At 40.8% G+C, this 21,170-nt stretch overlaps 1 protein-coding gene across 1 annotated transcript; it reads left to right on the top strand.

Moving 5' to 3' along the window:
- The first annotated feature begins 7,017 nt into the window (after nt 1-7,017).
- On the top strand, nt 7,018-20,369 carry LOC139713480 (putative RNA polymerase II subunit B1 CTD phosphatase RPAP2). The gene is made up of 7 exons (XM_071625208.1): nt 7,018-7,022; nt 8,755-8,869; nt 10,310-10,474; nt 11,591-11,679; nt 13,201-14,359; nt 17,791-17,894; nt 20,216-20,369. The coding sequence occupies exons 1-7, from the start codon at nt 7,018-7,020 to the stop codon at nt 20,367-20,369; spliced, it is 1,791 nt and encodes a 596-aa protein (XP_071481309.1).
- The last annotated feature ends 801 nt before the right edge of the window (nt 20,370-21,170 follow it).

Raw genomic sequence — 21,170 nt, forward strand, 5'->3', positions numbered from 1 at the left:
ATAGCAATGTTTTGTTGTTGTTGTTTTTTTAAGAATGAATTGTAATAAAAGATTTCTTTCATATTTCCACTTTTTATGTATAACAGTATATCAATCATATCACTTGTTGCATTCCGTGTTGGGGGAATGCACCCTACAAGCAGTACTTATTCTTCCCCATATCAGCATTTCCGTAATCTTAAAAATATTCTGTAAAATTCTCTTTTATTATTCATTTCGATGTAAGTATTCAATTTCTGTAAAATGTTTATACGTTTCTGTTCGAAATGGGAAAAAAATGTATGAATGAGAGAAAGAATCTCAGAGCCAATCCGAGAATTTTGAATTTTCACCCAGAACCCAATCATGAAACACATCAGACTTGGATTTTACACAGTGTGATACAGTCATACATTGTATGTGAAAAGTCGAAATGCAAAAGCCGATGTATCCATTTGTATCAACTTCAGATAACTGAAATTGAAGCTGCTAAGAAACCCATATACACACAAGAAAATGATTAAACTGTATGGGATAATTTTAATGATATCGTTAAATATATATCTTATGTATCTTATGTATCTTACTTTTGTAAGTTTTGTGTATATAGGGCCTATTTACCCCAACTTACACTTTGTGATAAAGCACCATCCATCACTGCAGAAACAGAGAAAATAATGTTATGAAATCACAGCCGAACCTGCTGAGGCTAACCCTTTCTTTGGATTGTAAGTCATTGCTATGGGGTGTTCTGTGTCAATCTGCACTCAAAGCACACAGAAGGTTAAAGAGACATCCTGTGATCCTTTGTATTTTTGTATTTTTGTGTTATTGCTTTTTTATTCACGAGTGAACCAAGAGGAGAGGGAGGGGGGAAGGGAAGGAGTATAGAAATTAATTCAAATTTGACAAATGTAACGCCGGTCAAGGTCTTATCTTCACATCTTCAAATCCATGCAGAAACAATAAATGGAAAATGAACAAATGCAAATGAAAAATCAGATGAGGTGATGATATCAATACCTCAGGAGTAATATTGAACATCGAGTATAAAAAGTATCAAACTTTTGCAGTTTGTTGTTCCGAAGGTTCGTTATTCCGATGTTTCGTTAATCTGAGGAATGTTTTTTTTAAAGGTTGGCAAATTCCGGAGATTCGTTTTGTAGTATCCACTTTCCTTTCATTTGCGGATGAACGAACCTTCGGATCAACGCCATAGATCTTCAGATTTGGACGAACCCTCTTTCATTTTCGGATTAGCGAATATCTATAGGTATAGGGAATTAATGTGTGTGTTTCTGAATAATGAACTTTCGGAATGACGAACTTAATTTCATTTTCGGCTGAAGTCGAGTCTCTGATTAGATTAAGAATACCCATTCTTTTTAGTGGGTTAATAATGTATGCCTCGTCATCACGTCAGGGAGTCTGCACTTACGACAGAAGAGTTCTCTCTCTCCAGACGAGAAGCCAAAATCAAAGAGGTTTGGCATCATTACTGGTTTAATACAAGAGTCAACCCATCCGTGATATCCAAAACGATCATAACAGATACACACTGGTACATCGTCATACAACCATTACAACAGGGAACAACGGAATGATGTTCATGTATACTGACAAAAGAGGGCGCTAATTACCTTTATAAAGAAGCACTGGATTCAATGATAAAGAAATAAACAATAACATGTATATCACATCTTTGCAAGAGATACATGATTATAAACGTTTCGGTCTCATCGTTCCATGAATCTATACTCTATGATATTGGGTTGTCTATTTCTTAACTTCATCAAAGAAATAAAATCGGACAAAAAGGAAACACAGCAGGGAATGTTCCGTCATAAATTAGCAATGTTCAGCAAGACTGGATGTGGCGTTTTCTGGGAAGTTTTCAGATTTAGTTTTGTTTGTATAGAGAAGCACAAATTCATAATCAGGAGAAGGTACTCAGCTATGCCTATGACAACAAAAATAAGAAGATCATGGAACTTGAAATTCACGAAAATTAAGAATGATTAAATTGATTAATTATTGCATAAATAATTCACCGACTGACCAACAACATTCGTAAATTAGTTGAGACGACTACAGTATGACATCTCTTCATAGCTCTTCTATTAGTTTATTTACCAAAATGTTGTGGTTTTTTTTTAAATCATGCTTTGTTCAATATTTTAAAGAAACTATAACCTTATCCCCTAAAGGTCATCATTTTTGCTTATTGCAACACAATATTGATTTGAAACTTAAATCAAAACTGCAAAAAGCTTTGTTTTTATGTCTGATTTGGCTGGGCCGATGCCATTGTCTTCGTTTGATTTCATTCTATTTATCAACGCAGGTTATGTAGACTTCAACACGGCGTAGACTTGAACTTTAGTGCTTACACGAAGTGATCCAACCATTGAGATTAGTGTACTTGTTATATGCAACTGGTTTATTTGAGGAGTTGCTATTACACTTATCTCATGTTTGTTTGTTTGTTTGTTTCATTTCCATCTGAGAAGATGGGCTGTATGGCCCATATTCAGCTGCAGTACCTTGTTTTCCATGTGGCCCAGTTGGATGTAAGGTGGGACCACTTCACCAGGTTAAACCCCCTGCTCTTGGCGATGACTAAAATGAAGCGGGATCTTTTATGCGCACGAGCTTTGACTCTCTCACACAAGGAACCTCTCCATATATTTTTATGTCCTATCCAAGGGACAGATCGAGTGTTTTGCCTCCTACTAGAGGGGACGGCGTGATTACACACCACATAATGCGCTTAGAAACATCAGTATTAAGCGCTATATAAATGTTATTCATTATCATTATCATTACTCAGTGGGACCCGCCCGGGAATCGAACCGGGGTGCTTTGGATCGTGAGGCAGACCCGCTACCAACTGAGCTAACTTACCCTCGGCCTCACTAGAACTCGTCTGACAAATTTCGCGTTGTATACTTCTGTACATCTCTCGTAATAGGCCTACATTGTATCGAGCATGCATGTAGATTAGCATGCTGTACTCTGTCAGTTTGGTTTTTGAAACTTTAGAAAACAACAACATGAAATTACTGCAAATTTGCAATGAAAAGCATAATATGGTATATTTTCTCTCAGCATTACAATATTGACGTAATATCCTCCTTACTTTGATGCTGTTTTGTTGTTGTCTTTTCTCGTTTGTGTGTGTGTGTGTGTGTGTGTGTGTGTGTGTGTGTTTGTGCGTGGGTGCGTACAAGACTCCCCTGGGGCATACATATCCACATACCGCTACATATCAAACATGACGATGTAATACTCACGTGACTGGAGTATCACGTGCGTATGTATTACCTGTTGTTTGGTGGAAATAAAGTACAGATGAATTGAAACTTAAATTTGAATGTGGCTGTAAATGTGAGACATACGGTCACGAGTCGACATTCCTAACGATTTTCAGTCAAGGTGCACGATCGTTTCGTGACAAACGATCAAGCTCCGTTCGGAACAAAACAAAACATGAAGCAATTAAAATCAAACAAGAAAAATGTCGCATATTTTTTAGTATGTTCGGTTATAACTTATCTGGCCGCCCCCGTGAGAACATGAAACTTAAACATTCCGTAATAGTTCCAGAAGAGTTCACTAAAATTACATTAATGTGTTTACTCTCTTCCCATTTCATCGTGCGCTCTTCAGAGGAATACATACCGGCATCCCAACTCGTAAGGATGTGATGCGGTAGTTAGAATAAAAGTGCAGGTAGCGGCTCATTTTTGTAAGCTTTCAAATTGTTGTGACAGAATACAGAGAGGAAATGAATATTTCTATAAATAGGCACTTTATGTTCCAATTTTAGAAGGATCCTGCACGCTTAGCAGGGAATTGCTTCGTGTATGAGCGCTGCAAGGCAAATGTGATACGTTTAGATCGAAATTGGATATACCAATCGAAATTTCAGAAACCGTCGGTCAACGGTATATCTGAATGTTTGGGAGTCAAAGTGGTTGTAAGAGGCCAAGTTGAAAGGGAAATCTTTGAATTCACGTCACTTCCGGCATCAACATGGTAGCATTGTTGTTGTTGTTGATTGTTTGTTTGTTTGTTTGTTTTGTCTTTTGGGGTGTCATTTTACACAACGATAGTGTTCTTGATAAAGACACATATCTTTCACACTCTTTTAAAGATAACCATGTTCCGTAAAGGTTCTTAAACTGTTTGAATCAATTCCCTTTAAGAAAAGTCACGAAAAACATCTTTAATCCTTTTTTGTGCACTTGATTGGGTGAAAAATGATTACTGGTTTAGTCTGCGCCATTGTCTTTCTCCTCGCGAAATATGGATATAAACAAAGATAAATTATATTGACAGCAATACAAATGAAAAACCACTCTTAACAGGGTTAATTCCTTTACTTAATTGTAGACTGGCCGACTCCTTTAAAAAGAAAATGCAGACTGTGCAATATACTTTAATAGCGGAGTTTTAAAAACATAGTCTCGCTGCTTGGGTTCCATGTAATCTAAGGGCTTGAAGTATATCACAAATCGAGGCAGCCATGACGGCATGTGGTCGGCGTTTTTATGACTCGTGTTTATATCTTGATAAGTATGATTATCATGCGCCTTTTTTCTTGTGTGAAAGCGAATTCAGCTCACGATCACAAGGTGGGTACCTGTGGTCGGCGTTTTTATGACTCGTGTTTATATCTTGATAAATATGATTATCATACGCCTTTTTCTTGTGTGAAAGCAGATTCAGCTCACGATCACAAGGTGGGTACCTCACACTGACACCAACAAAGTTTTTTTTTTCGTTATTTCTGTTCATTCAATTCCAAAATAAACATAAATCATAATTCCTTTCAACTAATGTGTATGATTAGTGTCATTATACTATATGAGACGCACAAACCCCAAACAAACTGCCAAGCAATCTAAAACATGCATGGTAGATGCCTTCATGCATTATTAACTTTCTTCGACCGTGAAAAATCCTAATGTAGGTCGTTGATATTGACATTCATTCTGCGATTACAAGTCACGCCATCGTCTTTATAGTACTAGTAACATCAATGTTGGATTTATCTATAGTGCCGATTTTATTTTGTGATGCCAACGTTGGATCAGCGTGTAATTTGACATAGCGCCATCTACGGCTAATTACCAAACAACCACTGCCTCAGTGCATCCAGGTGATCATGTGCGTATTTACCTCTTTGACTATCTTCTAATCCCAAAACTAGATCAGTGGTCGAGCTATCCTTTCACTCACCTCAAGGGATCCTGGTAGGTCTTGTTCCATGTCTATGATAATTTTTAGAATCTTTAGAAGGGAAATGGTGAACAAGAAGAAACTTATCACACTACCACTATACTACTAGCGGCCTTGAAACAGCTTTTTATCGAATAGTCTAATGATGGAACGAGAAAAGTGTTTATGTTAGACATTTTATTGTAAAATACGAAATTACAGCCTTTTTGCTGATTTTTCTTTGTTGTCCGATCAGTAAGAAGGCCTACGGTGAATCATTCGTGGGTATGATTTGTGATTCTAGAGGTAGGACAAAACTGCGAAAGACGTCGATTATTCCATTACTAAAATCGTGTCCGGAATTTTGATGCGATTCAGTTGCACCGCGCTAAAAGGCAACTATTTGGAGAGGAGTATGCTTGAGTCTATTAAAAAAAAAAATCGGAGTGAATAATTTTCATAATTTTGCTGAAATCGTAGTTTTCAGGACTTTGTGAAAAACTGGTGCAGCAGCTATTCCGGCCAAAATGTCATCCTCTGAGTACCGAATACGGAGCCACGAAAAAAAAAAGAAAACCCCCCAAAAACAAAGCGTCCGGTGATACGATCCACTCTCCTACTACTACTACTACTACTACTACTTCTACTACTACTACTACTACTACTACTACTACTACTACTACTACTACTACTCCTATTACTGTACGACTGCTACTAAGATCAATCTTTAGCAAGATTAGATACCAATCAAGAAGTACAATGAGTATAACCTTTGATATTTTTCTTCTAAACTGCAAAATCTTTGTTGACTGTTCGAAATTTAGATTTTAAACACAACGCTGTGAAAACTATATCGCGTTCTGTACAAATAATGTGAAGATTATACTGGTATGGTATTACCAGACAGCATCGTAATATTCCTGACGCGCACATTTGCCTACTAATGACACTGTACGGGCGGGACTTCGTAAATTAGCCTCACAGATCTAGAGCGCTGTATGAACTGAAATCACAAAAAAAAAGCGACATAAAAATGTAAAAACACATTTCACCTCAAGTTTGACATTTTACCGTAAAATACGAAATTTGAGTCTCATTTGACGATTTTTTTTTTCTTTGTCGTCTGCTCGGTAGGAATGTGTACGGTGAATCATCGGTATGAATTGTGATTCTGGTGCAAGGACAAGGTGCGAAAGATTTCGATTATTCCATTACGAAAATCGTGTCCGGAATGCGATTTTACACCGCCCAAAAAGACAACTCTTTGGAGAGGGCTATATTTGAAGTCTATTTTCCAAAAATCGGAGTGAATAATTTTCATGATTTTGCAAATTCGTAATTTTTAAGACTCTGTGAATAACTGGTGCTTTTGTTGGCCGAAATTTTATCCTCTGACCCTGAGTACCGTAAGGAATGGTTATTCAGAGCCACGAATAAAAAGCGTCCGGTGATATCGAGATACGATCCACTCTCCAGAGACCTATAGTCGTAAAGTGGTCTAGCGCCAGCTTTTGTCATGTAATAAATCCAACATGTCTGCGCCCATTGAATTACTGCGTGCGCCCATTGAATTACTGCGTGCATGGTTAATATTTTGAATGTTTACTTCTCCACTGAGCTGAGATTGCTAATACGTAATGGCCACCGTAAAGAAAAGCAAACAAAGCTCTTCTAAAAGCATTGAATCGAAAGGGAACGAAAAGAGGTATGTTCTGTGTTATAACAATCATTTCACTTTCAATGGGGAATTCGTAATGCAAGAGTGTAAGAATTTCTAGAATTGAAAATGAAAGTGCACAGTCCCACGTGTTCGATATGACGTTAGTTAGTGTAACTGTGGTGTGGTGTAGACCTGTCCTGTCTATGCCATGGCCATATGGCTATTAGTATTGACTGTATTGTCATTATACTTTTGCTGAAGGTAGTGTAGCTGCTGTTTGTGTTAGTATGCACCTCGGAATATGTGAGATGTGAGATAATTTATATGGGATGAATATGTGAAATTGTGAGGGGAAACTTACATGGCTCGTATATGTGCAATAGTCTTCACAGTGACAGTGCGATAATCTTTAAAACTTGAAGCTGCACTCCACCTGGAAGAAAAAGAAGAAGAAGAAGTAATTTGATCATTTTTCCACACTCACTAGATCCATAGATATTGGTACTAAGTTAGACTATACTGTCACTGTCAGTGTCACTGCCACTGGCTTGGTATGGACTGTGGGTGGGTGGTGGTGGTGGTGGTTCTTGCAACAAGTCTGTACACCACACAGAGGAAGTGGATATCCTGGGTCATTTGTGGGTGATATTTGATGCAAAGCTTATCCAGTTGATCCCTGCTTTCATCTTCTATTTGTCTTCCTTCTTATCCCTTCTCAGTTGTCCTTGTCCTTCTGTTTCTATCATATATTTATCAACTTCTTCCGCACCCTTCCTTCCTACAATTTCCTCCAGCTCCATCATTCTTCCTCTCTTCTCAGCCTTCTCTGTTTTCCATTTCATGCTCTTCCTTCTCCCTCCTTCTGTCACTCCTTTCACCTTCCTTTCTCTCCCTAGCTTGTAGTGCTCCTTCAGCTCTCTTTCTTTCACCTGTCCACAGGCCACATCTCACACTTACCACCTTCTACCTTTTTCCCATTCCATTTATCGTTCCATTGCTCCCTCCTCTGTCTTCTCTTGATCTCTACATTTTTAAATTACAATCATAATGAACTTCACAGCCTTTAGTGAGGAGAAATTATGAACACATGTAATTAGGCAAAATCAAACAGGTATCTAGTATATTATAGTCAGTGGGATATTAATAAACCAGTTAACCTGAAAGGAAGGGTGGGGGGGGGGGGGGGGTCTGGGGGAGGAGATACATTGTAGAGGTGCCTTGGTTTTTAATGTCACTGCGATGCCATTAATTATCTCCGTCAAGGAAGGAGGTAAATGTTTTAATTGGGATTTGTTTGTTGGTTAGTTGATTTGTTTGTCTGTGTGCAAAATAACTCAACAAGTTGTGAACAGATTTGGATGAAACTTACAGGAAAGGTTAAGAATGACACAAGGAACAGATAGTTATAATTTGGTAGGGATTATTCAAAGAGAATGTGAGGACTGGGGATGTCAGATAACTTGTCATTGGTCTGGTGTATGATCAAAATTTTATTTCTGACTTTTCTTTCAAATGCTACTACCATTACTTAAAGAATATAAAGACCTCTGTCTTTAAGACAATAATAGATACCGCACTTCTTTAAGAATAGTGCATTATGTAGAATTTATTTATTCTGTGTCAGAAAGCTAAAATAATAACTAGAGGTCCCTGCAGTTTTGTTTTGAAGAAGAATTACAAAGCCCTGCGGCTACTGTAGGACTAGACTTTTCCTTTATACCTCTTTGATGTGATCGACTCTTAATCTTGTCCTTGCTTTGTATTCTATGACTGGAAGTCCAGCCAGTTCTAGAACTAATATTACATAAAGAATTTATATTATTTTTTCTTTTGTAAACAGGAGTGTATTTTGATGAAGGCTCAGGTATTTTTTTTTTTCCTCCCATTTTCAGGAAAGAAGAGGTCCTCGCAGCAGCCAGGAGAAAAGCAGAATCTGAAAAAACAGCTCTGAGAATTGTTGAGCGTCTTCTTGAGGAGTCCATTTCTGAGTCCTTCTTCGAAGACTGCGTGAGTTGAAGTGACTTTCTCCCTAGAAAAAACAATCAACAAACAAAATTTGTTACTGATTTTTATACTTGTTTGTTTACTTTTTTTTTCCCGCCAAAGACTTGTGACCTGTATTAGCTATCAAAGTCAAGTTGTATTGGGTGTCCTAACTTTCAACTCAGAAGCAAGAACATTGTCAGTCAGAAAATGTATTTCACCACCAAGTGAGTGTCATACTAGCCAAATTTTTACAATGAAATACTTGAACCGCCCTTATTGATACCCTCACAGCAATGCCATTGAAGGTATTGTAGGTTTTGAAACTATGGGAACATTATCTTTGTTTTGTAAGTTGGTGTGGGATATATGACCCCGTTTACAGTGCGGGGCTGGGCCGAGCCGCAGCCAAGCCCAGCCTCATGAGCCCCGCAATTTGTCCGTTTACACTGCCGGGCTCGGCCGCGCTTTTAATTCAAACCTTTCAATATTTTGTTGTAGTGGCGCTCTGCTTGTAAACAAACGCAATTTGGTATAGTCTGGTTTTCAGACCCTTTGCCAACTGGATTCCGTGGCGACAAAGTCGCCGTTCGAGCAAAGGCCTTTGCCGAAGGAAAAATCCTTTGCAGGACAAAACCACCTTAAACTATACTAGCTTTCGATGTTGAGGGGGTTAATATCCTAAATAGCGAAATAGTAGGGCAGAGGGTTTGGAAGCCAGACTAAAATTGGCCACGCATTTAGCCCTGTTTGCGTTTACATTGAGAAAAGGCCGGGCTCAGCTGCGGCTCGGCCGCGGCCGAGACCACCTCCAGAGCGAGGCCAAATGCGAGGCCAATTTTGGCCCCGCATTTGGCCTTTTGCGTGTTTACACTGAAGCGGGGCTGGGCCGAGCCGCAGCCGAGCCTCGCACTGTAAACGGGGTCTATGACTACAACTTATGTGTAGTCACATTTATCACTATCATTCATCACTATCATTTCATCACTATCATTTAAGCATTATCACAGAATGTCCTTATAGCAGGATGATAGTTTGTTTTTGTTTTGTTTTTTATCAATTAGGAGATGATTTTGACTTTGAATGATCTTGAATGATTCTAACTTGCCAATATATTCTGCCTGTCACAATAAATTTATGACTTACTCAATTAAGATTCTTAACAGCATGTTCGTGAAATCATTACCCAGTATGATATCTATGTCTGGGATACACATTAGTTGCATAGCTTGCCAGAATCATATCTTCAATATGAGGTTTGATAGTACAACAGTCTTACATGGGGTATATAATGCAAGGTAAACTGTTCATTATGAATAGTAATTGGCTATTTGATTCTGAAGATCTGTAAGTCTGTGGAGGGTTATGTAGTAAACGGCATATTAGGAAGATATGCAGAGGAAACTTTGCTCGTCCTCTGAAGAGAAGATCTCAAATCATGGCAAACTTCTTTCCCTCCGCCAGGGCAACTACATCACCAGGAAACAGTTTGAGGATGTCGCCGTGGAGAGGGCGATCGAGAAGATGTGCGGTTATCCCCTCTGCTCCCGGAAGCTCACGACCATTCCTCGCCAGCAGTACCACATCTCGCTAAAGAGCAAGAAAGTCTATGACATCTCGGAGAGGAAGGTATGGTTCAGTCATGCTTGTTTTTGTTTTTGTTTTTGTGCCACAATATGGACAACTAGAATTTAAGCACTCTGAGAGTGCAGACCTCCGCCAAGCAGCTACTTCATTTCCACCGAGGATATTGCTCTTCCACAGAGATCAGTGAATTCCACCCATATGTACTAGTATGCAATTTCCCAATATAGAAGCCTTTGTTACGTCATAAACCTAAGCTGTGCAGCGCGCCTTGCCCTAACAGAAACTAGAGAATGCACTTTAGTGTACGTATAAAAACCTCAAAAATGTGCAGCTTGAACTCCCACGTTCAGTGACCCTACCTACCAAAATATAAAAAATCCTTAATAAACTCCATAAAAATTTTCGGATCACTACCAAAACAAAGTCATCTGTTCCTTGTGCCATTCTCAACCTTTCCTGCAAGTTTCATCTAAATCTGTGCACAAATTTTTGAGTTATTTTGCGCACAGACAAACAAACAAACAAACAAACAAACGGTAATGAAAACATAACCTCCTCCCTTGGCAGAGGTAATTACAGCGTGCATGTAGATCAATCAATGTGACATATTGTCTGTATTGTGCTGCTGTGCATATCTTGACTTGGCACAAAATGATACAATCAGATTTTCCAGTTTCCTGCCGGCCTTACGTACAGCTTCAGAGATGGACACAATCAAAATATTTCAGTATCGAATTAGGTATAATTTCAGCAGTGCAGTCTGCTAGAATACCAAAAGTTGTTTTCTCCTTGTATTCTTTTGCATTAGCAATACCAGCATTTGCAGTTTTACTTTATAAGCTGTTATCTTTTGCAAGGGTTTAATTTTCGGAAATTTCACAAATCACTGTTGGACTGTGAATTTGACAACACATGAAAATGTTGCGATGCACTAGGGTAATAGTACACTTACGATAGCCTCGGTGTCAATTCCAGAAAACCGCATCTTGCGAAGATGTCAGTGATCACCTCATTTGCGAAAATAACAGGTTCCATACAGTCTTGGGAACTAACTTCATATTAAAAAAAAAACAACAACGACAGTATTATCTAAATGTATGTGTATAACAGTGCATTTCTCACCTGTTTTCTTGTTCTTTGGCTTTTTTTTTCTATCAGAATTTCTGTCGACAATTCTGTTACAAGGCATTCAAGTACTACCAGGAACAGCTCACTGATGAACCACTTTGGACAAGAGATCACAAAAGGTGATGAATATTAATACTTGGACTATTTACTGGGGACTGCTTGGTATAGCCTAGACAGACCTCTCAACCATTTGACTTTGGAGGAAAGAATCTGAATTTTGACCATTCCCAGCTCTTTTTTCAAAAAGGGGTTTCCTGTTTTTCTAGATGATTTTACTACACACTATATGGGAACAGCTCTTTCTTTCCTACTTTTGAGCCAAATCATCCATATTTTTCAGTCAGAAAGGTTAGGATGTCTGTACCACATATATGTCTGCATGAACAAACTGCTTTCTGATTCAGCACCACGGAGTGGTGAAGCTTTTTAAATTAGCCTATCTTATTTGAGTACAATGCCTGAAATGCACACATTCCTGTTGCTTTAGGAAGTATGCTTTTGGTTTCTGATTTGATCTGTCTAATTTGACCATGATATGGCAGCATGTGCAGAATGTGGAGAGAAAAGAAATGTTCATTTGATTGACATATTTGCTTTCCCTGGGGTCTCCTGCAGATGAAATGGCCGTGATCTGCAAATGAATGAAATACCTGATGGACTAAGAGCATAAGGGCAGGCATTCACCTGACACACTTAAAACTCAATCGTATGTGACTGAAGAAGTTGGTTGTTTTAATTGAGATTGTAGTCGTCGTCTCACTGGCAAAACAGCTTGAATTTTAACTTTGAGAAAACTTTGTGAAGTGTGCTTGTCAGTTAAAGGGATGGTACAGTATTGGTGGAGATGAGAATTGGACTTTTTAACTTTTTGCGAGATACCAACAAAACACTTATGATATAGTACAGAGCATACCATTTTAAGAGGAATTCAATGTTTATTTGATGAAAATCGGGTTTGGAATGACTGAAACATCCAAAAACAAAGTAAAACAAAGCAATCGTAATAAAGTGTTGGTCCCACACTTTATCAGAATTGCTCTTTTTTGGATATCTCAGCCATTCTAAAACCAATTTTCATCAAATAAACATTGAATTCCTCATAGAAGCACATGCCCTTTTATATTTCAGAAGAGGTTTCTCATTATCTCACCAAAAAATGTTAGAAACCTGAAATTAGGTCTCAACCAAAACTGTACGATCCCTTTAAATTGGTGGCCAAACTTCTTGAAGTTTCAGTTCTCAATAAGTTCTCAAAGTTATGGTCACTGGTGCGCATGCTCAGCATAAGAAGAAAGCGAGCCATCTGACAGCTAATGATTGCTATATACAACAAACAATGCACACACACATGTACATCATAATGAGCGCGCTCTTTGGAGGCACCGCAAATTGGAAATGGACTAGTCATGTGATAAAGTTTGCAAAGTTTTAGCTGTGAGCGGTCAGATTGCACAAACTTTGAAAAGATTTGCAAGGGGTTCGGGAAATTTCCCTAGTTTTGGTGGGAAGTTTAACAAAAGCTTTCATGAAGTTTGCATTCACACTGGTCAAACTTTGAGAACTTGAACTTTGAGAAGTTTTACCAGTGTGACCATGGCTTTGTGTATGATAAGCACTTTGAGTCCTTGTCGTTCTTGCAGCATGCCGCCAATCAAGTTCCTGAGAGAAGATGAGGAGAACTCGGTGGCTCCTTCCTCCCTCAGATCCCAGGATGAGGTGAAGATGAAGATCCAGATCAGGGAGGAAGAGGTGGAGCACGTCCCGGAGACACGGCCGCCCGACAATGGTAGTGATGAAGAGGATGAGATTGAGTCCATGGAGAACCCGGAGATGCCCGTGGAAGTGGAGATGTCTGCACTGAGTTTGACATCGCAGCATGAAAAGGATAGAGGAATGGGCCTGCAAGCGAAACTCGAGAAGATTGCTGCAGCAACTAGACAGGAGCAGGCTGCCGTTACCATGGCGAGCCAGTCATCCAGTGTTGGGTGTGGTGCTGCCGATGATGTGTCAGCAGCACCTGGCCATGGTGTTGTCGTCTCTGAGGATTCCTGTGTTGTTGCCAACAGGAATGAAGCACCGGCTCCATCCACTTCAAACCAGAGTGATGCAGTCCAATCCAGCATCAAACGGGACTGTCCAGCTGGTGATGCAAGTATTGGAAAGACAGATACTAACTCATCTCATTCTGCCAGTGCTGGAGGCACACAAGAGACAGAAACTAAGCGTAGTTCTGCTTGGGACGGGGCATCTTCAGAGGGCGGTGCTCAGTCGCCACCAGGACGTGAAAAGAAGAAGAAGGCGAAGAGGAAGAAGCAAAGGCCAGGGAGCAAAGTAAAGAGCAATGCAGGGATTAACCCGCATCTGGCAATCCTGAGGCACATTCAGCAGTGCCTGTCGGAGTGGAAGACTGCCGCAACGATGAAACACCTGTATGGTGAAAACATGGCAACACCGAAGAAAGAAGGCATCTCCGAAGACAGTAGCATTTTTGGGAGTGATAACCCCAGCAATACCATCCCTCAACAAGCTGCTCGATCGATTGGAGAGCGAGCTGAGGATGCTCTGAGGGATTTTGAAAATGAGGTGGAGAAGAGGATTGAGATGGAACATGAGGAGGAGGAGGAAGAGGAGGAGGAGTTTAAAGGAGAAAGTATGATGCCCGTTTCCAAGCCAGTGCCTGAAATAGAAAAGCTGCGACGAGAAACGGAACAGTTTTCAATCAAAGTGCGAGAGTTCTTCATGGGGCGGGAGGTAGCTGCTCCTTCTGCATCCAAGACGACGGACACTGATGTTAAAGAGGTACAGTGGAAAAGAACAATCCCATGTCAAGCTGTAGAGTGTTTGTTGTTGAAGGAATAATTTACCATTTGCAGATGAAACAAAAACCCAGCATTAGTGCTTTAAAATAGTTCCAAGATATGAGTTTGGGATAGAAACATCCACTGTAAAAATTTGAATCCATATAATCAATATCAAGTATTGTTAAATAGACAAAATATGAACAATACTTATGATAAAAATGTTGCCAGACTAAACTGTCTACAGTTATGTTTTAATAAGAAAAATACTGATATCTCCTTATATTTTAGGCTTTATTGTGTAAATGTTATATGGTAGGATGTTTTGCGATGCAACAGACCTACACATATGCATCAAACGTGATATCTTGACTACTTTTAAAATTACTGCTCCCAAAGGTAAACAGGACCTTTAAAGGAAACCAAAACCCAAATGTGGATTGAGTGAAAGAAGCAATATAAGTAGAACAGATCAGTGAAAATATGAGAAAATTCAGACAATTGACTGAAAAGTTATGAATTTTTAGCTCACCTGAGCCAAAGGCTCAAGTGAGCTATTGCGATCGCCCTTCGTCCGGCGTCCGTCGTGCGTCGTGCGTCGTGCGTCGTCCGTCGTCCGTCGTCCGTCGTCCGTCGTGCGTCGTGCGTAAACTTTTTACATTTTCATCTTCTTCTTGAAAACCCCATGACCGATTTTCATCAAACTTGGCAGGTAGCATCCCTAGGGGGTTAGGAACTCAATTTGTTAAAATGGGCACCATGCCCCACCCAGGGGGCCCCCAGGGGGGCCCAAACCCCCCAAAATTAAGGAATCTGTAAAAATCTTCTTCTCTAGAACCAGAAGTGATAGAGCTAAGTTAATACTATGAGTTAGTACATTGATGACTGTAGTTTCAAGTTTGTTCATGGCAGAATCAGGGGTGCCCCCCTTGGGACCCAGGGGAGGGGGGTGGGGAAGGGTTCTAATGGGGCCTAAATTGTACATTTTCATCTTCTTCTTGAGAACTCCATGACCCATTTTCACCAAACTTGGCAGGTAGCATCCCTAGGGGGTTATGAACTCCATTTGTTAAAATGGGCGCCATGACCCACCCAGGGGGCCCCCAGGGGGCCCAAACCCCCCAAAATTAAGGAATCCGCAAAAATCTTCTTCTCTAGAACCAGAAGTGATAGAGCTAGGTTAATACTATGAGTTAGCACATTGATGACTGTAGTTTCAAGTTTGTTCATGGCAGAATCAGGGGTGCCCCCCTTGGGACCCGGGGGGGGGGGGGGGGGGGGGGGGGGTGAGGAGGGGTCCTAATGGGGCCTAAATTGTACATTTTTATCTTCTTCTTGAGAACCCCATGACCCATTTTCACCAAACTTGGCAGGTAGCATCCCTAGGGGGTTAGGATCTCAATTTGTTAAAATGGGCACCATGCCCCGCCCAGGGGGCCCCCAGGGGGCCCAAACCCCCCAAATGAAGGAATCTTTAAAAATCTTCTCTAGAATCAGAAGTTATAGAGCTGAGATAATACTATGAGTGAGTACATTAATGACTGTAGTTTCAAGTTTGTTCATAGGAGATCCAGGGGTGCCCCTCTTGGGGGTAGGGGGGGGGGGGGGAGGTGGTTGGAAGGGTCCAAATGGGGGCCTGAATTGTACATTTTCATCTTCTTCCTGAAAACCTCATGATGGATTTTTGTCAAACTTGGCAGGTAGCATCCCTAGGTGGTCAGGATCTCAATTTATCAAACTGGGCACCATGCCCCACCCAGAGGGCCCCAGGGGGCCCCAATTCCCCCAAATTAAGGAATCTTGAAAAAATTGGGCCCTTATTGTACATTTTCATCTTCCACTTGAGAATGCCTCGTCAAATTTTGGTAGAGCTGTGAATAATTTAGATTAGTGACTGCGTGAAAGGTGAACTTGCGATACTCAGGTGAGCGCTAGACCCGCGGGTCTCTTGTTAAAGGTTTGGTGCCATTATTGCAGGATAAGGAGACTAACACTATTCATGATGGTATTACAGATAACAATATAAAGAAAATTTAAAGAAAATTCAACATATATTTACTTTTCTAGCATAATGAAAGGGCCCTTGAGTATACCGTTTTCAGAAAGCAAGGGGAATGATATTACCCTAAACATATGTCAGTAACAAGTTGATGAAATGTGCACTTTTCATGAAAAATTTAGTTTTGTGGAATTCTCCATGTTTTTTCTTTATGTTGGTGTCCATTATGATGTCATAAACTGTAGTAGTCTTCTTATCCCGTAATGACAGCACCAAAATTTTAATAATTCATAACTTTTGAATTGATTATCCAATTAATGTCAAACTTTCACCGATGTGTTTTACTAATATATTGCTGCATTTACCCAATCCACATCCATATTGGATTTTGGTTTCCTTTAAAGGCAGCCGATCGCCATCCCTAATGGTACGTAAACTCCGAACGACCGAAGTTTGTGCATGCAATTGCGCAATGCTACCACTGAGACAAGTGTGTGTGTGTGTGTGTGCGTGTGTGTACGCATCATACACAAACATTGTCACCGCGAGCTGCGGTGATTGGAGGAGAGAGGCCAGAAGACGCTGCGGCGTGTGTGTGTGTGCGTGTGTGTGTGTACGCATCATACACAAATATTGTCACCGCGAGCTGTGGTGATTGGAGGAGAGAGGCCAGAAGACGCGTGGCTCTTTCGGCCTCTCTTCATGTGCATGCGCACTGAGAGTGTGCATCCATTCGGAAGCTCTCGTGGCTCGCTGGGACAGCCATTTTGGGTTAGGAGATAAGCACAGGGAGCTCTCTTGTAGCCTACCGTATTTTCGCTGACCCACTGAGCCAGCGTTATTCTCATTCGGGGGTCACTACATTTGATACATAATGGGGGAGGCAGCGTGTTGCGTTCGTCTCCGTGCCGCACAAACCACTCGCCACGACTGAGTGTCTTTAATGTTGTAGCCAAACAGTAAGGTACATGAAGACATATTAGATGATAGTTTTGGTTTTGGGGCAGGTTAGCAAAAGGGACATTGGAAAGGAAAGCCCCCCCCCCCCCCTCGACATTCCGCGCAATGTATCGCCATGGCAAAAAGTTACTGCCATGATGTTTCATGACTTTTTTCTTTTAAGGCTCCCTGGCTCTATCATACTACCAAAATAGCCTGGCCTACATAGGGTTAAACAGGTACAACAAGTGGATATTTAAGTATCATGTATCCATTGCACGAAAAAAACACATAATGACTCAATGAATACTTTGGTCAACGATTTGTGGTATTTGAACTTTTATATAGCCCTTTTGTCCTGGAAAATAATGCTTCAAACTATTTTGGCTTTTCTACTCTGAAAAGATATTATTTGATTTCCTTATGCTCCTCTGGAATTGAACTTTCTTAACTTTAAACGCCACATGGATGTGGATATGGTCTTTTCCATCCAGCAAGCCCCAGAGCCGGTCAGTCGAACCCTTGGTCTTCCCCCGGTGGATTCCCATCAACAGATGAAAGTCAGACGCCGGATTTTCCTGGAAAGATTGGGGAAAGTGTAAGCATGATTTAATATGATTAGATTGATGAAGGTGTATTCAGGGGATGCAGAAAGATTAGTGAAACACTTAGTGAAAGTATAAAAAAAAAATCAGGTGATATGTGCAAAGCTAATTGATTTATAAATTTTTGGAGAAATTACATGTACTGCCTTCTCTACATTGCAACTCTACAACAAGTGCAATATGTCACAGTGGTGGAATGATATTGAAAGAAAAATATGGAAAGGAATTTCACACTAACTTTAGTTATATCACAAAATATAAGCATTCCCTTGACCTGTGACTGATATATGTCAGGCAAGTGTCATTTTCCATGCCCTTTTCGGGAGCCAGACCAAGTGCACTTTCATATGTCTTGGGAAATGAAACTTGTGCAAAATTCCTCTTACATGGTTTCTTCAAACTTTCACTGAGCGTTAGCGCTGACTCCACATGGTCTTCCTCGTAGAAAAATGCAAAACTGTCAAATGAAGAATGTTGAGGCTGTGGAGTTGTCAGTGGGTGCGTTCAAGCGCTCTCCTAAAGCGAACTGTACCTTACCGTCCCCACACCAGAGGAGCGCTCGAACGCTCCTAAAGTGTACCGTACCGTACTGTACCGAGCCAAAAGTGGACCACTTCCCGATGTGCTCCAAAAGCGTACCAAAGCGTACCAAAAGTTCGCTGTAAAACATGGGCGTATCATGCGCATACGTCACAATGCAAAGACATCTTTCTCTTTGTTCGGGACAGCTGTAAGTGGTTCAAGCGCCAGATGGATGACACTCTTGCTACAAAATGCGTGACCTTTTCTAGAATAACTCGTGAGGTACGCTTTCTCGACAGAGCGCTCGAACGCTTCAAATCTGGCACAGTTCGGTACGGTACGCTTTGGTTCAGTTCGCTTTGGTTCGCTTTAGAGTGCTCGAACGCACCCAATGACTAGTACTGAGTTCTCTTCCACCATAGACTTAACACTTTGGACATGCCATGCATTGACATTGCACCATTTGAAGCCACTATATCTTACCTTCCATGCCAGCTGGCATTGGCTGGGTTAAGACATCTTTATATAGGGCTCCCACACCCAAGATGATATCAAGCAAAATTTAGTAATCATCGGCTGTGAGGGCGTTGTTAGATTGTATCCATTGCCCGAGAAATAGGAGATGATTATTTGCTTTATATCCCACATTGATTAACAAACTTTAGATTTGATAAAAATGTAGGCCCTATTCCATCAACCACGCAGATTTTTATTTTACACACGTGCTGAATGTTTACAACACAGGTAGTTGTAGGCCTACCGTAAAACCACGGTCCGCGTCACGTCGGCAGTCAAATAAATGAGAGTAATGTTACAGCTATGAAAGCGATAATGGGTGATACTGATGAATCGATAATTGTGCGCTGTGCACGGATGTGTGCCACTAGAACTTGCTAGCTACCTGCGTGGCTGATACATGCGAGCGATACCTTTATCGATTCCAATCGCAGGTATGTAAAAGCGTGCTGACGAAAAAGACTATCACATATGTGATAGTCTCACAGCATGGATGTTGGGAGAAGATTATCTCTCGGTCACATGTTCCAAATTAAGTAATCCCATTGATCAAACATACTTATGTGGGATATAAATCCTTTTACTCCTGAGATGAAGGGAGCTATGTTGGTCACCATGACAATGCCTCATTAAACCAAACACTTCCACTTCCAGTCAGTAGCGATCATTTTTAGAATGTGCATTTTTCCGAAAGTGGAATCCTCTTTCTAAGTTTGAGGTTTTGATGGAAAATGAGAAAAAGATAGTGTGTTGTACACTTCTTCTGCACCCAGAGGTGTTAACATCAAGTTTTCTCTGTTTTTTGGTTCATGAGGTACATTAATGATTGCATGAAAAAACAAACAAAAACAAAACATATTTGATTAAATTTCCAGCAGTTGTGTGTAATACGTATTTCAGTCTCTGATATAATCCATGAATCACTTCATGGCAGTTGCTATTGAATTTTAAGCCCCTTTTTCTTTGATCTACTCACAGAGAGTTTATCAGTGAATATCTAGACACTTCTCAAAGTTCTTTAGGCTAGGGACATCATTTTAAAGCTGAGAACCTGCTCTCTCAAAAATCTGATCAAAATGAAAAGTTTTATCTGGCCATTTTGTTTTTGCAAACATTGTGCTATGGCATGATTGGGCCCCGAAGCAGGACCAGTGTGTTAAGTAGTCCAGAGATGGACATGGTGTCATGGTGCAAATTGTTCATGAAGTCAAGAAGCATTTATAGAGACGTCTGTTTCTATGGCACCCCTCTGGTTTCTGATTTGCACCCCACTCAGTCTTCCGGGTGTAGTGGTTCCGCTACAGTTGTCGTTGCGTGACGTCAACCCCACGGTGATCGACTTGGTGAGCACCTTCCATCTTGGCAGCGGCAACATCCTCTTCAAACCGGTCGGATGGACACTTCTGGCCCTGGTTCTTCTGCATCTGTGAGTACAAAAGAATAGAGAAAGAACAAAATCATATTTATTCAATGCTCAGAGGTCACTCACCACATGGCCGGCACCATGTTTTAAAAAGTTGGGGGGGGGGGCACTTCAGACTTCTGGTGCCAATTCCAGGTTTCATCAGTGAACAAGCTAAAAAAAAAAAGGTCTTCAGCGCAAAGACAAAGCCTTACCGTGCTCACACTTCAAGGTTTGAGGGGCCCAAAGTAGTGACACCTTATGTATTCCTTTGTCTGGTGCAAAAAAAGTGGGGTTGGGGGGTGGGGGGGCTCGAGCCCTCCCAGCCCCCCTGGTTCTGCCGGCCCTGCACCAAATGATCTTGATTCATTTATTTTTTATCTTTGAGTACAAAGTGTGGCCAGGCATTGTCATATGCGCCTGTAATCCAGCTACTTTGGGGGCAGAGGCGGTGATATGGCTCAGTGGGTATTGTGTCCACCTTCAGATTCAAGGGTACTGGGTACGATTCCCGTGTCTTCCTGAGCAATGTTGTATTTAAGCTTTCTGTCTTCTCTAGTCAAAGAGGGCAAAACACTTTGTCCCTCGGATAGGACATTAAATGGAGGTCCCGTGTGTGAGTTACCCACGAATCAGACTCATAAAAGATCCCACTTCATTCATTCAGTGCAAAGAGCAGGGTGCCAACCCGGTGAAGTGGTCCCCCTACCCACCCACACAAGAAAATGGATGAATGATGCCGACTCCTCAGGGTTCATCTTAGGTGACTAGCAATAGTCAGCAAATGATATCATCCAGGCACATTGCGCCAAATGCTGGAAGAAGAAGA

Source organism: Diadema antillarum, unplaced genomic scaffold (assembly GCF_040938485.1).
Source record: "Diadema antillarum isolate AM-2024a unplaced genomic scaffold, OU_Dant_1.0 seq00001983_RagTag, whole genome shotgun sequence".
Classification (NCBI taxonomy): Eukaryota; Metazoa; Echinodermata; class Echinoidea; order Diadematoida; family Diadematidae; genus Diadema; species Diadema antillarum.